The 15399-nt window shown below is 41.0% G+C and overlaps 1 protein-coding gene and 1 long non-coding RNA gene across 6 annotated transcripts in view; one reads left to right on the top strand and one right to left on the bottom strand.

The window, feature by feature from the left end:
* Window positions 1-10527, top strand: part of LOC118389976 (cell adhesion molecule 1-like) — a 486522-nt gene extending 475995 nt beyond the window's left edge. For all 5 annotated transcript variants that reach the window (XM_052529799.1, XM_035780043.2, XM_035780042.2 and 2 more), the window contains 2 exons: window positions 8234-8362; window positions 10203-10527. In XM_052529799.1, coding sequence (XP_052385759.1) covers window positions 8234-8362; window positions 10203-10376 — 303 coding nt within the window. In that variant the 3' untranslated portion in view covers window positions 10377-10527. The remainder of the gene's footprint in view (window positions 1-8233; window positions 8363-10202) is intronic.
* Window positions 10528-13878: 3351 nt separating this feature from the next.
* LOC127933109 (uncharacterized) lies at window positions 13879-14260 on the bottom strand. The gene is made up of 2 exons (XR_008147424.1): window positions 14119-14260; window positions 13879-13953 (listed from the first exon to the last, which is right to left on the bottom strand). It is a non-coding gene; the product is annotated as an uncharacterized LOC127933109 (long non-coding RNA).
* Window positions 14261-15399: the final 1139 nt, after the last annotated feature.

Here is a 15399-nt window from a genome sequence, read left to right as displayed (position 1 = left end):
GTAATCTAACCTAACAATTCCACAACTGCTACCTTATACACACAAGTGTAAAGGGATAAAGAATATGTACATAAAGATATATGAATGAGTGATTGTACAGAACGGCATAGGCAAGATGCAGTAGATGGTATCGAGTAGAGTATATACATATGAGATGAGTAATGTAGGGTATATGAACATTATATTAAGTGGCATTGTTTAAAGTGGCTAGTGATACATTCTTTTACATCAATTTCCATTATTAAAGTGGCTGGAGTTGAGTCGGTATGTTGGCAGTAACCACTCAATGTTCGTGGTGGCTGTTTAACAGTCTGATGGCCTTGAGATAGAAGCTGTTTTTCAGTCTCTCGGTCCCTGCTTTGATGCACCTGTACTGACCTCGTCTTCTGGATGATAGCGGGGCGAACAGGCAGTGACTCGGGTTGTTGTTATCCTTGATGATCTTTATGGCCTTCCTGTGACATCGGGTGGTGTAGGTGTCCTGGAGGCCAGGTAGTTTGCCCCCGGTGATGCGTTGTGCAGACCTCACTACCCTCTGGAGAGCCTTACGGTTGTGGGCGGAGCAGTTGCCGTACCAGCCGGTGATACAGTAAGACAGGATGCTCTCGATTGTGCATCTGTAAAAGTTTGTAAGTGCTTTTGGTGACATGCCGAATTTCTTCAGTCTCCTGAGGTTGAAGAGGCGCTGCTGCTCCTTCTTCACAACGCTGTCTGTGTGGGTGGACCAATTCAGTTTGTCCGTGATGTGTACACCGAGGAACTTAAAACTTACTACCCTCTCCACTACTGTCCCGTCGATGTGGATAGTGCTCCCTCTGCAAACACATCTGATCAATGGAAACAGGATGCACCTGAGCTCAATTCCGAGTCTCCTAGCAAAGGGTCTGAATACTTATGTAAATAAGGTATTTCTGTTTATAAAAAAATATACATTTGCAAAAAATTTAGAAAAAAATTGCTTTGGCCTTATGGGGCATTGTGTATAGATTGACGAGGATTTTTTTTGTTTAAATCTATTTTAGAATAAGGCTGTAACGTACATTATTTGGGGACAAGTCAAGGGTCTTAATACATTCCGAATGTACTATAGAACGTAGTTCTAACTTTCCACGTCATACACTTTCTCTTCTCCTGACCTTAGTTGACCTTGAGACAGGCCTGATACCTCACAAAGAAGGGTTGCCCACTGTACCCTATTAACACCAGGTTGGTCCATAGTATTGTGCCTTTGGGGGGCTCCAGCCTCTGGGTAATAATCTGGGTAACACCCCAGACAGGCCCGGGGATGGAGGAAAACATCCAGCCCTGATTTCCTGGCATCTTGTAGCACTGTGCCATCTCATCATGTCTGTAGCAATCTCCCTCTCCACGGGGGGATAGAGAGATCTGGGTGCCTGTCCTCGCTGGGTCCTGGCACTTTGTCTTCAAAGGCATTTGGTTATGCAGAGGTTTGCATTCTGGGCCCTGTTCAGACGAAACAGGAACCAGGCCTGTCTAGGTTAGACATAACAACACTTTGTTGTGCTGTGAGAATGTACAATTGGATTCATTTTTTTATTTTAAACCAAGTGTACTGTGTGAGATAAAAAAGTCAACCGGATATAATTTACAACATGTAACACAAGGAGAATTGTTGTGTTGCCTCACCCGAAAGCGACTATATAACTGTTTTGATTGACTATGGCCTTGATCTTAATCCACATGGTGAAGGGAGATGGAGGGTTAATGTGCCTTAAGGATTTTGTTTCAATCAGTTGAAAACATACACCATTTTATCTCCTTATTAACCTCCATAACTGTTTGACGTATAGAAAGGCAGGAACGCTCCAGTCCTCCAGTCTTATATGAGTAAATCTTCAGTGTTTAACAAGGATTGCTGTTGGTGGTAATGATTTCTCTATAAGCACCGTGCAATATGTATAATTAAGTGACACATTTCAGTCAATTTGGATGGACAGACATTTCAGGGGTTTTCATGACCATGCCAATTCCCTGTTCCTCCAGCATCTTCATAAGGTCCTTTGCTGTTGTTGTGGGATTGATTTGCACTTTTCGCACCAAAGTACGTTCATCTCTAGGAGACAGAACGTGTCTCCTTCCTGAGTGGTATGATGGCTGCGTGGTCCCATGGTGTTTATACTTGTGTACTATTGTTTGTACAGATGAACGTGGTTACCTTCAGGTGTTTGGAAATTGCTCCCAAGGATGAAACAGACTTGTGGAGGTCTACAACTTGGCTGATTGGCGGATTTCTTTTGAATTTCCCATGATGTCAAGCAAAGGGGCACTGAGTTTGAAGGTAGGCCTTGAAATACACCCACAGGTGCACCTCCAATTGACTAATACTAATGTCAATTAGCCTATCAGAAGCTTCTAAAGCCATGACATTTTCTGGAATTTTCCAAGCTGTTTAAAGGCACAGTCAACATAGTGTATGTATACCTCTGACCCACTGGAATTGTGTTACAGTGAATTATAAGTGAAATAATCTGTCTGTAAACAATTGTTGGAAAAATGAAAAATTACTATGGTGTTGAACGCTGAGCTGTAGTCAATGAACAGCATTCTCACATAGGTGTTCCTTTTGTCCGGGTGAGAAAGGGCAGTGTGGAGTGCGAGATTGTGTCATCTGTGGATCTGTTGGGGCAGTATGCGAATTGGATTGGGTCTAGGGTGTCTGGGAGGATACTGTTGATGTGAGCCGTGACCAGCCTTTCAAAGCACTTCATGGCTACTGACGTGAGTGCCACGGGGCGGTAATAATTTATACAGGTTACCTTCCCTTCCTTGTGTACAGGGACTATGGTGGTCTGCTTGAAACATGTCGGGTATTACAGTCTCGGTCAGGGAGAGGTTGAAAATGTCAGTGAAGACACTTGACAGTTGGGCCTCGCATGCTTTGAGTACACATCCTGGTAATCCGTCTGGCCCAGCGGCTTTGTGAATGTTGACCTGTTTAAAGGTTTTGTTCACATCAGCTACCGAGAGCGTTATCACACAGTCATCCAGAACAGCTGGTGCTCTTGTGCATGCATCAGTGTTGCTTGCCTCGAAGCTCACTGGGCAGCTCGCCATTGAATGAATCCCGGAACATATTCCAGTCTGCTAGCAAAACAGTCCTGTAGTGTAGCAGGAATCTGACCACTTCTTTATTGAGTGAGTCACTGGTACTTCCTGCTTTAGTTTTTGCTTGTAAGCAGGAATCAGGAGGATAGAATTATGGTCAGATTTGCCAAATGGAGGGCGGGGAGAGCTTTGTGTGCATCTCTGTGTATGGAGTAAAGATGGTCTACCTCAAGAGAGCAATACCTCGAGACTTCTTTAATATTAGACATCGTGCACCAGCTGTTATTGACAAAAAGACACACAACCCCACCCCTCGTCTTACCAGAGGGAACGTCTCTGCTCTGCCGGAGCATGGAAAATCCTGCCAGCTCTATATTGTCCGTTTCTTCGTTCAGCCACGCCTTGGTGAAACACAAGATGTTGCAGTTTGCAAATTGGCAAGAAGAATGGACGGCATTGGGAGTTTACTCACTTGCCTCCGGATTCTCAGAAGGATCCCCGATCTGCGTCCCCTTTTCCGGCGTCTTCACGCAAAAGGCGTGAATTTGGGCCTTTTCCAGTGAAAGCGGGATATCCTTCACGTCGGACTCGTTCAAGGTAAACGTTTCTTCCAGTCCGCGGTGAGTAATCGCTTTTCTGATGTACAGAAGTTATTTTCGGTCATAAGAGATGGTAGCAGCAACATTATGTACACAATAAGTAAAAAAGTAAGTTATGCAAAAAAAGTAACAAAATTGCACAATTGTTTTGGAAGATGTAAAACGGCAGCCATGGTCTTCGGCGCCATCTTATGTGTTAGGCGTTTGTTAGTTTGTGTGAGAGAGTAAAGCAACTCATTTCCAAACCCTCTGCCCTCTCTGAAATTATACAATGCAACAATGTTGGAATACAGTGGACTTTTATAAAAATACAATTTATCCTCTTCTGATTGCGTTAGAGTACAGTGGCGTTCTGTATTACCTGAGCAACGCCCCTTACTGCGAGTCATCATAAACGCCAATCTACAGCCTGATTGTTGTTGACTGCAGTCCCCGGCCCCATGTCATACGGCTGCTCCACAGAGGCTGGCAGGGCAGGGGAGGGCGGGGCGGGGCAAGGGAGGAAGAGAGGGGTTAGGGGTGGACGTCAAGTGGGAGCCAGATCACTCCCGAGAAGGGATGGGAGGCGACAGTCGGCTCCCCAAGCCCAGCCCATTTGTCAGTTTATGTGAATTAGTGTCAAGTACAAGTGCAGTCAGAGCGAATGACCTGAGTGGGAAATCAAACCCACCGTGGACCGAGTGCCTCCTCTCCTCCCTCCCTCCCTCATCCACCCGTCCCTCATTCAGTACAGAATTTACTGAAAAAGGACGTGTTTTATCCAGGGGAGAGGGCAGAGCGAAATTCCCTGACATTTCCATAGGCTTCTGTTTATCCCCCAACCCCGACGGACTGGTGCAGCCCAAGATCCACTTTAACATCTTAATAGGAAGGTGTGTTAACGCACGTCTTTACCTCCCTCTTTGACAAGAGCGAATTAGGTGTCAAAAGGATTTCTGCTGACTTTAATTGAATCTGCCCAGCGCGGAAAAGGAAATCTGAATTTAAAATAACCTATTAGGCTTATCAAGTAATGTTTGGTTGAGTTTGGCAGGTAGCACTGTGACTGTGGCGTTCTCTTCCCCTTTCCCTCCCCCACCAGTAAGTTGTTTATGAGGTGAGTTGGGTGAGGAGGAGGGGGGCGTGTTCCAACAGCATGGGCTTCTCTCACTCTTCGTTATCCTATAATAAGTTGTGGCCTGCCAGTTTAGTTTTTTGAGCTCCCACAGGAAAAGCCTTGAGCTGGGATTTAGGCTAGAGATGAGTGCGAGAGATTGCAGTGTGTACCTATGAGGGATGGGTTGATGGATTCCACGAGAGTCGATTGCAAAGAGGATGGTTGTTCATTTTTCCCTCCTTTTCTCCATTCCCTCTAGCCTTCCTATCTTTCCGAGATAGCTCTTTGGAGGAGATGCACCTGTTAACATAAATAAGTCTGGAGTTAAACACCCGGAATGACAAAATGGAACCTGTGAGTCTTTTGATATACAGTATATGGGAATGTAGCTGTGATATGTAGCATAGGCAATGGTGGAAAAAATACACTATTCTCATATTACTTGAGTAAAAGTCTAAAAGTATTTGGTTTTAAATATACTTAAGTATCAAAATTAAAGGTAGCTGCTAAAATATACTTAAGTATCAAAAGTAAAGGTAAGAATAATTTAAAATTCCTTATATTAAGCAAACCAGATGGCACTATTTTTATTTACGGATAGCCAGGGTCACTCACACTCCAACAATCAGACATAATTTAAAAACAAAGCATTTGTGTTTAGTGAGTACGCCAGATCAGAGGCAGTAGGGATGACCAGGGATGTTGTCTTTATAAGTGTGTGAATTGGACCATTTTCTGTCCTGCTAAGCATTCAAAATGTAATGAGTACTTTTGGGTGTCAGGGAAAATGTATGAGGTAAAAAGTACATACTTTTCTTTAGGAATCTAGTGAAGTAAAAGTAAAAGTTGTCAAATATAAATAGGCAAGTACAGATACCCCAAAACACTACTTAAGTAGTACTGTAAAGTATTTCAGTACTTTACACCACTGACCATAGGCTATTATCAAAGGACAACTAGTTTCTTCACTTTTACAAATGTATAACCCCTCAATGAATCTGAAACGTTTCCCTCTCACTGACATTAGGCCTTGTCAAAGCACCCGGCCTCCTATCTATTCTCTCCCCCAAACTTTATCATTTCCTAGCAGAGTGTGAGCTATTGATGAAAGATTTTGCTCCTCCTTTGCACGGTGAAGAACCAATCAAGTTCACAAACCGCCATTAACTTTTGGTTGTCATGGATCCCTACACTTGATCAATAACCTTCACATATCATTACAGCTTGGAGCCTCTAAGGCAAGCTCCTTGTTCTTCAGGCCAAGCTGGTGTAAATCTTTCTTAGAAATTGCCTGGGATCCGCACTTTTTAGTCATTGCAGGCGCTAAATGTATTGCTCTGACTCGAGACAAGGCAGGGGCCAGATTTATTTGAACAGTGGTGCTTGCTCTGGTATATTGAAGTTGAGAACCGCCTGTATCACTTCATAAATCATGTTTAAATGCTCTACTATCTTCTGCTGTTCAGTTAAATGGCCAACCACAGTAGAGTTATGCATCCCCTCACTGTAAATTGGATAACATACTATGTGTTATGCACATTGACTCTATTTTTTTACTGCTCCTCTTTAATTACTTCTTACTTTTATATCTTATTCTGATCTGTATATTTTTAAACTGCACTGTCGATTAGGAGCTTTTGAGTAAGCATTTCACTGTAACCTGTTGTATTCGCGCATGTGACTAATACGATTTGATTTGAAATGCGGTTTGTATAGTGATTCTCTGAAGACAGTCATTTTGCCTAACAAATCAAACTCAAGCCACATTCTGGCCATTTTATACGATTCAGTCAATTTGATATTTAGTTTCATTACAGTGGAAGCTGCAATATAAAATGTAAATTTAACTTGAATCACATTGTGTTTTAGAAAGATTATCATGGCATTTATTTGTTTAATTTCATAAATTTTTTGATAATTCTCATTTTGCGGAGGGGTGTAATGGCACACGTATTTGTACCGAACCGTTCGGTACATGAACCTCGGTTCGGTCCGCACTGTGAAACCAAATTAATACATAAAAAAAGATATATACAAAATTAAAACACTAGGTCTATAGGCAATGCCTTTACTGCTTTGTAGGCCTCTTGATTAAATATAAACTCAATTTATTTTTTCAATTTCAGGCCATTCGGTAGAGCCTGTACACTAGAGCCTGTACACATTGTAATCAAAATTAAAATCTTAATTGGAGCATTTCAAACTGTCCTTTAGTGAGGCACAGCTGGGAACTAGTTCTGTACGATGGCGAGTGGTGGGGTTGATAAACCAGAATTGGAGGATCTTCCATCATCGTTTAAATCTCCCGTTTGGGAACATTTGTCTTCCCAGTAGATTACAATGGCGATGGACAGAGAGAGCCACTGCTCAACGAGAATAGCCAATGCAAATGTTGACACATTTACGCTGACATCACCCCAATATTCCTACCACCGGAGCAAGACTGAAACACAAAAAGACAACAAAACAACTTAATCTCCCCTCTGCATTCAAGCAGCCATTTTGCAGCTTATTTTGACTGGGTTAAATAAATGAAAGAGTGATGGGTATGTTTATAGCCATGGATATGCGCCCATTCTCGGTGGTTGAGAAGAATACGGGGTTTCAGCATCTCATGAAAAGTACTTGAGCCACGTTACGAACTTTGCCCTCTCGCACCCTTCTCAGCAAACCGATGGTACCCACTCTTTATAAGCACGATAAAGCCGAAGTTGTCAATTAATTGGCCAATGTACCCTGTATTGCGCTTACTACAGATGGCTGGACCTCCAGGGCTACAGAGAGCTACTTAACACTGACAGCCCATCACATTACCCGGGAGTGGTAAATGACAAGTACCGTGCTATATTAACCCTTTATGAGAGTCACAGAAGTGTGGATATTTTTGTCTTTGTAAGAAAACATTATAGCATAGTCCTATACAATGTCTGAGCCATGTTTATATTGCAATTTATTTTAGTGTTGTTGAGTAATCATGGGTTTTCATTTAAGAAAATACAAAGTGTTGGTATTCATGATTGTGCTCTCATCAGGTATTATATGACTCATGATCATATATGGAATCATGATGTACCAACACTTTGTATTTTCTTAAATAAATACAAATGAACTACAGTGACTGTTGGCATTTAAATCTCCCTCTGTACCGAAACCAAACCGTGATCCCAATACCGCAATACGTACCGAACCGTGGGCTTGGTGAACCAATTTGTAAGTCGCTCTGGATAAGAGCGTCTGCTAAATGACTTAAATGTAATGTAAATGTAACCGTTACACCCCTACATCCAACTTGTAATATCGGCCCTTATTCTCCAACTCCAAAGGCTGGAGTAGCTGACAATATACTATAGGTGATGTATGTAATCATCATTTTTTGGAGATCTCTTATCCACCAAAGTTGACGTGATGTCTTCCCTTTGGCATGCACTGTTAGTGGATTCTGTAAAAGGTGTTTCTGTTACTGTGCTTACAGATTCTAGAGCTGGAGAGGGAGCACCAAGAGCGGTCGACCATGCAGTCATCGGAGGAGTGGTGGCTGTGGTTGTCTTTGCCATGCTCTGTCTACTCATCATTTTGGGACGGTACTTTGCAAGACACAAAGGTATGTGACGAAGACTTTTGTTTTCTATCTAGAAGCACCTCTGTGTAATCTCAAGGTTAAACATTTTAAAAGAGCACAGACACACTATCATTTTATGATTTATTTTACTCAGTGTCATACTAGTATTGTCCTGGGCAATCAGAAAACCACCTCCCTCTCCCCCCAAACTCTGTTTTAGAAATTCTACCATACCTCCCGAGCCCCATCTTATTTTCTCTCTGTTATGGCTACTGTACATTTGAAGGGGTTTTCTTTGGAGTGCAGCCAATGGTTTGGTTTTGATTCCAAATTACTCCTTGCCCTTCTCCATTCAGTCTGGGCTATCGCCTTTATTATCATTCCCAAAACTGTTGGGATGTGAATAATCCCTGTCGGAAATTAAGTTTGAAGTGGATTGCTCATTCACACACATTCGTTGAACTTGACAAGGTTCATTTGGAGGCATGAGCTGAGCTGAAGCTGAATCTTGAGCATCCCTTGGTTTGGCTTGTTTCATGGAAATCAAATAATAGATTTTCATGTGTAAATCTTGAATGCCAACCAAGGAATGCCAACAGAGGGGTTTGCAGTGGCAAATAAAGAATTTACCTACCAGAATTAAAAACCTAGTACCTGATGTATAATTTTGAAGCTACGGTAAGGTGCTCCATCATGCTGGAAAAGGCATTGTTCGTCACCAAACTGTTCCTGGATGGTTGGGAGAAGTTGCTCTCGGAGGATGTGTTGGAGCCATTCTTTATTCATGGCTGTGTTCTTAGGCAAAATTGTGAGTGAGCCCACTCCCTTGGCTGAGAAGCAACCCCACACATGAATGGTCTCAAGATACTTTACTGTTGGCATGACACAGCGCTCACCTTGTCTTCTCCAGACAAGCTTTTTTCCGGATTGCCTAAACAATCGGAAAGGGGATTCATCAGAGAAAATGACTTTACCCCAGTCCTCAGCAGTCCAATCCCTGTATCTTTTGCAGAATATCAGTCTATCCCTGATGTTTTTCTTGGAGAGAAGTGGCTTCTTTGCTGCCCTTATTGACACTAGGCCATCCTCCAAAAGTGTCGCCTCACTGTGCGTGCAGATGCACTCACACCTGTCTGCTGCCATTCCTGAGCAAGCTCTGTACTGGTGGTGCCCCGATCCCGCAGCTGAATCAACTTTGGGAGACGGTCCTGGCGCTTGCTGGACTTTCTTGGGCGCCCCGAAGCCTTTTTCACAACAATTGAACCGCTCACCTTGAAGTTCTTGATGATCAAATAAATGGTAGATTTAGGTGCAATCTTACTGGCAGCAATATCCTTGCCTGTGAAGCCCTTTTTGTGCAAAGCAATGATGACGGCACGTGTTTCCTTGCAGGTAACCATGGTTGACAGAGGAAGAGCAATGATTCCAAGCACCACCCTCCTTTTGAAGCTTCCAGTCTGTTATTCAAACTCAATCAGCATGACAGAGTGATCTCCAGCCTTGTTCTCGTCAACACTCACACCTGTGTTAACAAGCGAATCCCCGACATGATGTCAGCTGGTCCTTTTGTGGCCGGGCTGAAATGCATTGGAAATGTTTTTGGAGGATTCAGTTCATTTGCATGGCAAAGAGGGACTTTGCAATTCATCTGATCACTCTTCATAACATTCTGGAGTATATACAAATTGCCATCATACAAACTGTGGCAGCAGACTTTGTGTCATTCTCAAAATGTATATTTTACAGTTAACCTGATGGTTCGTTTTGGTTCAATGATTTGCTTGTTAATGTCAAGGAAACGTATGAGTAGGCATTCATGAGCTTAGGAATGAAGTGTCCATTTTGATCAATTTGTTAATTCCTTATCTTTTCCCCCCTTCAGGTACCTACTTCACGCATGAAGCTAAAGGAGCCGACGATGCAGCAGATGCAGATACAGCCATTATCAACGCAGAGGGGGGCCACAACAATTCGGACGAGAAAAAGGAGTACTACATATAGAAATCACAGGGCCCCAATACTGTCCCCTGTAGGACACCATACTGTCTTTGGGTGAGGGGTGCTTGGGGTTTAAGTATGGTTGGGTAGGGGGGTAGGATGGGTTGGTTTTAGTGGTGATTGCCAGGGATTGAACAATGTATAGTCCAGTCTGTGCAGCTGAAGAGGAACAGTTTTGTGTGTATTAGGTGGAAAGATAGGGAAGGGAGAGTAGGTTTTGGTTAAGGGTGGGTGGGTAGGGAGGGGGGTTTGGGGGTTGCCAGATGTTGCCAGAAATCACTGTAGAGCTTCACCATTCGACACCTCCCAAAACTGCTGGTACGAATTTTGTTTAGTTCAACCATTTGCAGAAAATTCTGTGCCTTGTTCTGAATTTCTTTTCTATTCATTCTTATTTTTCTTCCCCGTCAACATGCCGTTGCTCCTCACCGTCCCCTCTTTCACTCTCTCCATTATGATTGTGATGTTGGCTTTCCTATGAGTGTTGAATTACACAGTGGCTCTGTTCATCTCTCCCACTCTCACACACGTTCTCTTCTGCATACCAAAACCTCAAAAGAACCCTATTTCCACTATACTGTGAGCAGGCCTAGTCTCAAGCCATTACCTTTCTTTTTTTCCAACCTTTTGATAACTCCAAAACACATCCAACGCTTTACGTATCATCTTCGAAAAATGTACATGAGGAAAATATCATTACACATAAAATAACACACACACAGAAATATAATCTAAAGGATGACAGTGGAGGACAGTTGGTCTCAAACTGTCCTTGTTTTCATTTTATCTGAGCCAATTCCTATTCACTGTGGATGACTTCTATTCTTTCCTCTCCAATTTGTTTTTCTTATTAGATATGCCAGCACATTTAAAACGTTGGTACTATTTGGAATAAGCAAAGTAGAAGGCACATTATTTCACCCTCGCTATGCTGAACTTAAAAGCATTTTCAATTCACTATTTTTACCTTTTATTCTCTGTACAATGATGTTTTTGTTCTGTTCCAATGAATGGAACCGCAATTCCCCTGCAGGCATTTCATGTTTTATGATGACATTTTGGGGTTTTACATCGTCTCTCTCATTCAGAAATATTTTTGACAAACAACAAAACATTTAAAAAATCATTTGTTTTTAATGGTTTCTTTGGTGGTGTATACTCCCCCTTTGTCTTTCAATCAAGCTGCCTCACTTTAGCCAAGCTGTAATAAAGTTGGTATAACAAAAAAGGTAACACTGATAGGATTAATTTCAATAAGAAATGACCGGAAGACATCTCCAAACTAATAAATGAATGTTGACTGTCAAAGGTGAATATCCTCATTATAATACATATATAAATCTACTGTAGGTTGTGAGGTACTAAATGCAATCAACATTTATAAAGCGATACTACCTTCATATTGTTACATGCTGAACAGTCAAATCTCACATGTAGAGTGGTTGTATTTTTCCAGCCTTGTGTATAAATTAGACCTAAGGAGTAAAAAGGGTTATAGGATTTTAAAGGAGATGGTGATACATAGGCTTCTGTATGAGCAACGGCCCTACAATGATTGTGTCTAAGGCATTTTTTCAAAGGATATGATTTCAATACAAAACATTATCTCAAAATAATTCAGACGCACCAGAACAAATAGTTCCAACAATATACAAACTATGAGCAGACATTATATTCACACCAATGTATTATACACAAATATTTTTTACAACCTAGTGGAATTTCATGACAGAATACTTCTGTGTTTTTTCTGATTATCACAAGCTGTTTGTTGTGAGTTTTGTCGCTCCATATTGTAAAACACTCATGACAGTTGAGGAGCATGTGTCACTCGGAATTAACACGGGAGACAGGGCCTTATTTCCCCTACTATCACACCCCAGCCTCTGGACTGTACATGGTCTTGTCATGATGCAACAATTTTCAGTTGCCCAAACAGTCAGCCAACACAACACTGCATGTATGTGAGTGTGAACCTCTAAAACAACATAATACAGTCTCCTATTTGTCTTTCTTTACAATTGACCTGCCTAAGCTTAAAGATGATACAATGTGGAAAGAGCCCGTTAGGGAGAGTACTTTTGGGGGAATTGTTACTTTTCATGTATACATCACTACAGTAAACATTGCTGTTGAATTTAGTTACTGTCCTGCTGAGGTTGTTGACCTGACAATTAGGTTGAAAAGATGTTGTTGCTTACGTGCTTGATTTGATGTTTATTCCAAATATAATATCTTGAAGAAGGAGCTACCACTGATTTAATACTGTTTGACGACAATGCTGGTTGTTTATCAGGACAGTGGTGGCTTTCTGGCTCCGTTTAAATGCTCCATTTTAGACTCTGTGACTTCATGTGAAACATTTTGGATCCCCTCTGTTGTTTCAATGGATCAAACAACAGAGAGAATGTAACCGTCTTTTAGATTGAGGTTGTGTGACTTGTATTTAACAGTGAGCATTATTTTGCTTTGGTCAAAAATGTGGTGGCTTCCTTTCAAAACTGGACCTTAAAAAGTCTGTTCTTACCAAGTGAACACATCTATTCACTCATTCTGTAGGTGGACATTTTAATACATGTACTCACAGCTGTGTGGACTGGGTCGATGTACAGTACCAGTCAAAGGTTTGGGCACACCTACTCATTCAAGGGTTTTTCTTTATTTGTACTATTTTCTACATTGTATAATAATAGTGAAGACATCAAAACTATTAAATAACACATATTGAATCATGTAGTAAGCATTCTTCAAAGTAGCCACCCATTGCCTTGATGACAGCTTTACACACTCTTGTCATTCTTTCAACCAGCTTCAGGAGGTAGTCACCTGGAATGAGGAGACTGCGTGAATCAGGCCTTCATGGCCGAATTTCTGTAAAGAAACCACTACTGAAGGATACCAATAATAAGAAGAGACTTGCTTGGGCCAATGTAAGGGCTATTTGACCAAGAAGGAGAGTGATGGAGTGCTGCATCAGATGACCTGGCCTCCACAATCACCCAACCTCAAAGCAATTGAGATGGTTTGGGATGAGTTGGACCGTAGAGTGAAGAAAAAGCAGCCAACAAGTGCTCAGCATATGTGGGAACTCCTTCAAGACTGTTGGAAAAGCATTCCAGGTGAAGCTGGTTGAGAGAATGCCAGGAGTGTGCAAAGCTGTCAAGGCAAAGCGTGGCTACTTTGAAGAATCTAAAATATATTCTGATTGAAAATGTTTTTGTTTACTCCATGATTCCATATGTGTTGTTTCATAGTTTTGATGTCTTCACTATTGTTCTACAATGTAGAAATAGTAAAAAATAAAGCAAAAACCGTTGAATGAGTAGGTGTGTTCAAACTTTTGACTGGTACTGTATATGTTTCTGCTTAACCTTTTACTGGTGTGTGTTGTGGTTTGTAATGGTTGACCACTGTCAGAACCAATAGGAAACAGGAGTGTATTGGGGAAAGTATATGCAACTCGAGCGTAGTTGACATAAAACAAATGTTAATTTCTATGATCACCTACTTAAAGGGAAACTCCACCCAAAAACTATATTTTGGTATTTGTTTCATTAGTCCATTGTTGATATAGTCCCAAAATGTTTTGCATGTCAGCAATCAAGTTTTGAAGATATATAACTGTCAAAATGGTCCTTCTGTGGCTCAGTTGGTAGAGCATGGCGCTTGTAACGCCAGGGTAGTGGGTTCGATTCCCGGGACCACCCATACGTAGAATGTATGAACACATGACTGTAAGTCGCTTTGGATAAAAGCGTCAGCTAAATGGCATATATATTTATATATTTATTAAAATATACAAAATACATAAATATAGCTGCGTTTTGAGTCATATGATGCGAAATGGATCATACCGGCTCGATATATGTATTTTGAAAGCTTTGGGGTGGAATTTTCCTTTAACCTGGTGATATGAACAGCAAATCAAATACAATTCGATGATGAACAACAATTTGGGCGGGTGTAACAAGTCCAGATATGTGTGGAATGAGTTTGATATTTGAGTATAGAATGTCATTTTTGTCATTTCTGTTTCTGTGTGTTATCAGTTTTTTCTTCTTCATGAAATGTCCCCTTTGTTACTCAAGCTACAGTTAATTTGGTAGTCTACGTGTTGAGGATTTATTTTTTATTTTATCAAATTACTTTTTACATTTCTTTGTTAATGCCCTGTCTCAGGTTCATGTGCATTGAATGGTGTGATTGCATCTCAGGTAGAATGCAAAGTCTAAGGCCCAACCACACATTGATGAAGTATATATATAAAAAAGTACACCAATCATTTTAGATCAAGAGACAACTGGTGATTTGTTTTGCATTTAAGCTGTACATGTTTTATGAATTTTATTAAATATTCGGTGCACTGTATAAGATGTTTAAGTATTTTTTTGTATAGACATAGTTCACAATGAAAGAGTACTCCGTTTGTTAAAATGATGCAGGAACAGAACACACTCAGCTATGGCTGTGCAACTATCAATTTAAACATGTCTCGGACGTTTAGTTTTCCTTCCAGGACGTTTGGTCGTTTATCACTTCATTGTTTTTAGGTTGATTATTTTTGTTTTTCTGCTGTACTAGGGCAAGGTTAATGTGTATTAATGAAGAAAAAATATATCCACATTCCCATACACATTTTGTATTGGTTCATAAATAGACATTTTTACAAAAAATGAAGAGTTCTTGTCTTAATAAAAAAGAAAAAGATATTAATGTTCAAAGTAACTGGTGTATGTGTTGTTTTTAATTTCCCTTTCATTCTTTTCATGTATGAAGAGACCTGTATAAGGAGACGTAAAATGTGGTGCTTAATGTTGGATGGATGGATGGCCTCACACGTTTTCAGAGCCGTTACATAGTCCGTTAACCCCTTTTTGTGGTTTGAGGAGCATATTAAGAGCAAGCTCATCCTCCAAACCTATACAGTTCTGCTACAAATATCATAACATCTTCATCACACACATAAACCCACATGGACATGAAGAAAAACTACTCCTAATTAATAGAAATATGATACTCTGAGGAGCACCAAGAGATAGACAATACATTTTAGAAGGTTTGTGCTCTGCCAGAAAATCAAT

This window comes from Oncorhynchus keta, chromosome 11 (assembly GCF_023373465.1).
Source record: "Oncorhynchus keta strain PuntledgeMale-10-30-2019 chromosome 11, Oket_V2, whole genome shotgun sequence".
Taxonomy (NCBI): domain Eukaryota; kingdom Metazoa; phylum Chordata; class Actinopteri; order Salmoniformes; family Salmonidae; genus Oncorhynchus; species Oncorhynchus keta.
The sequence above is the reverse complement of the archived record's forward strand: the minus strand, read 5'-3'. Positions and strand labels throughout refer to the sequence as shown.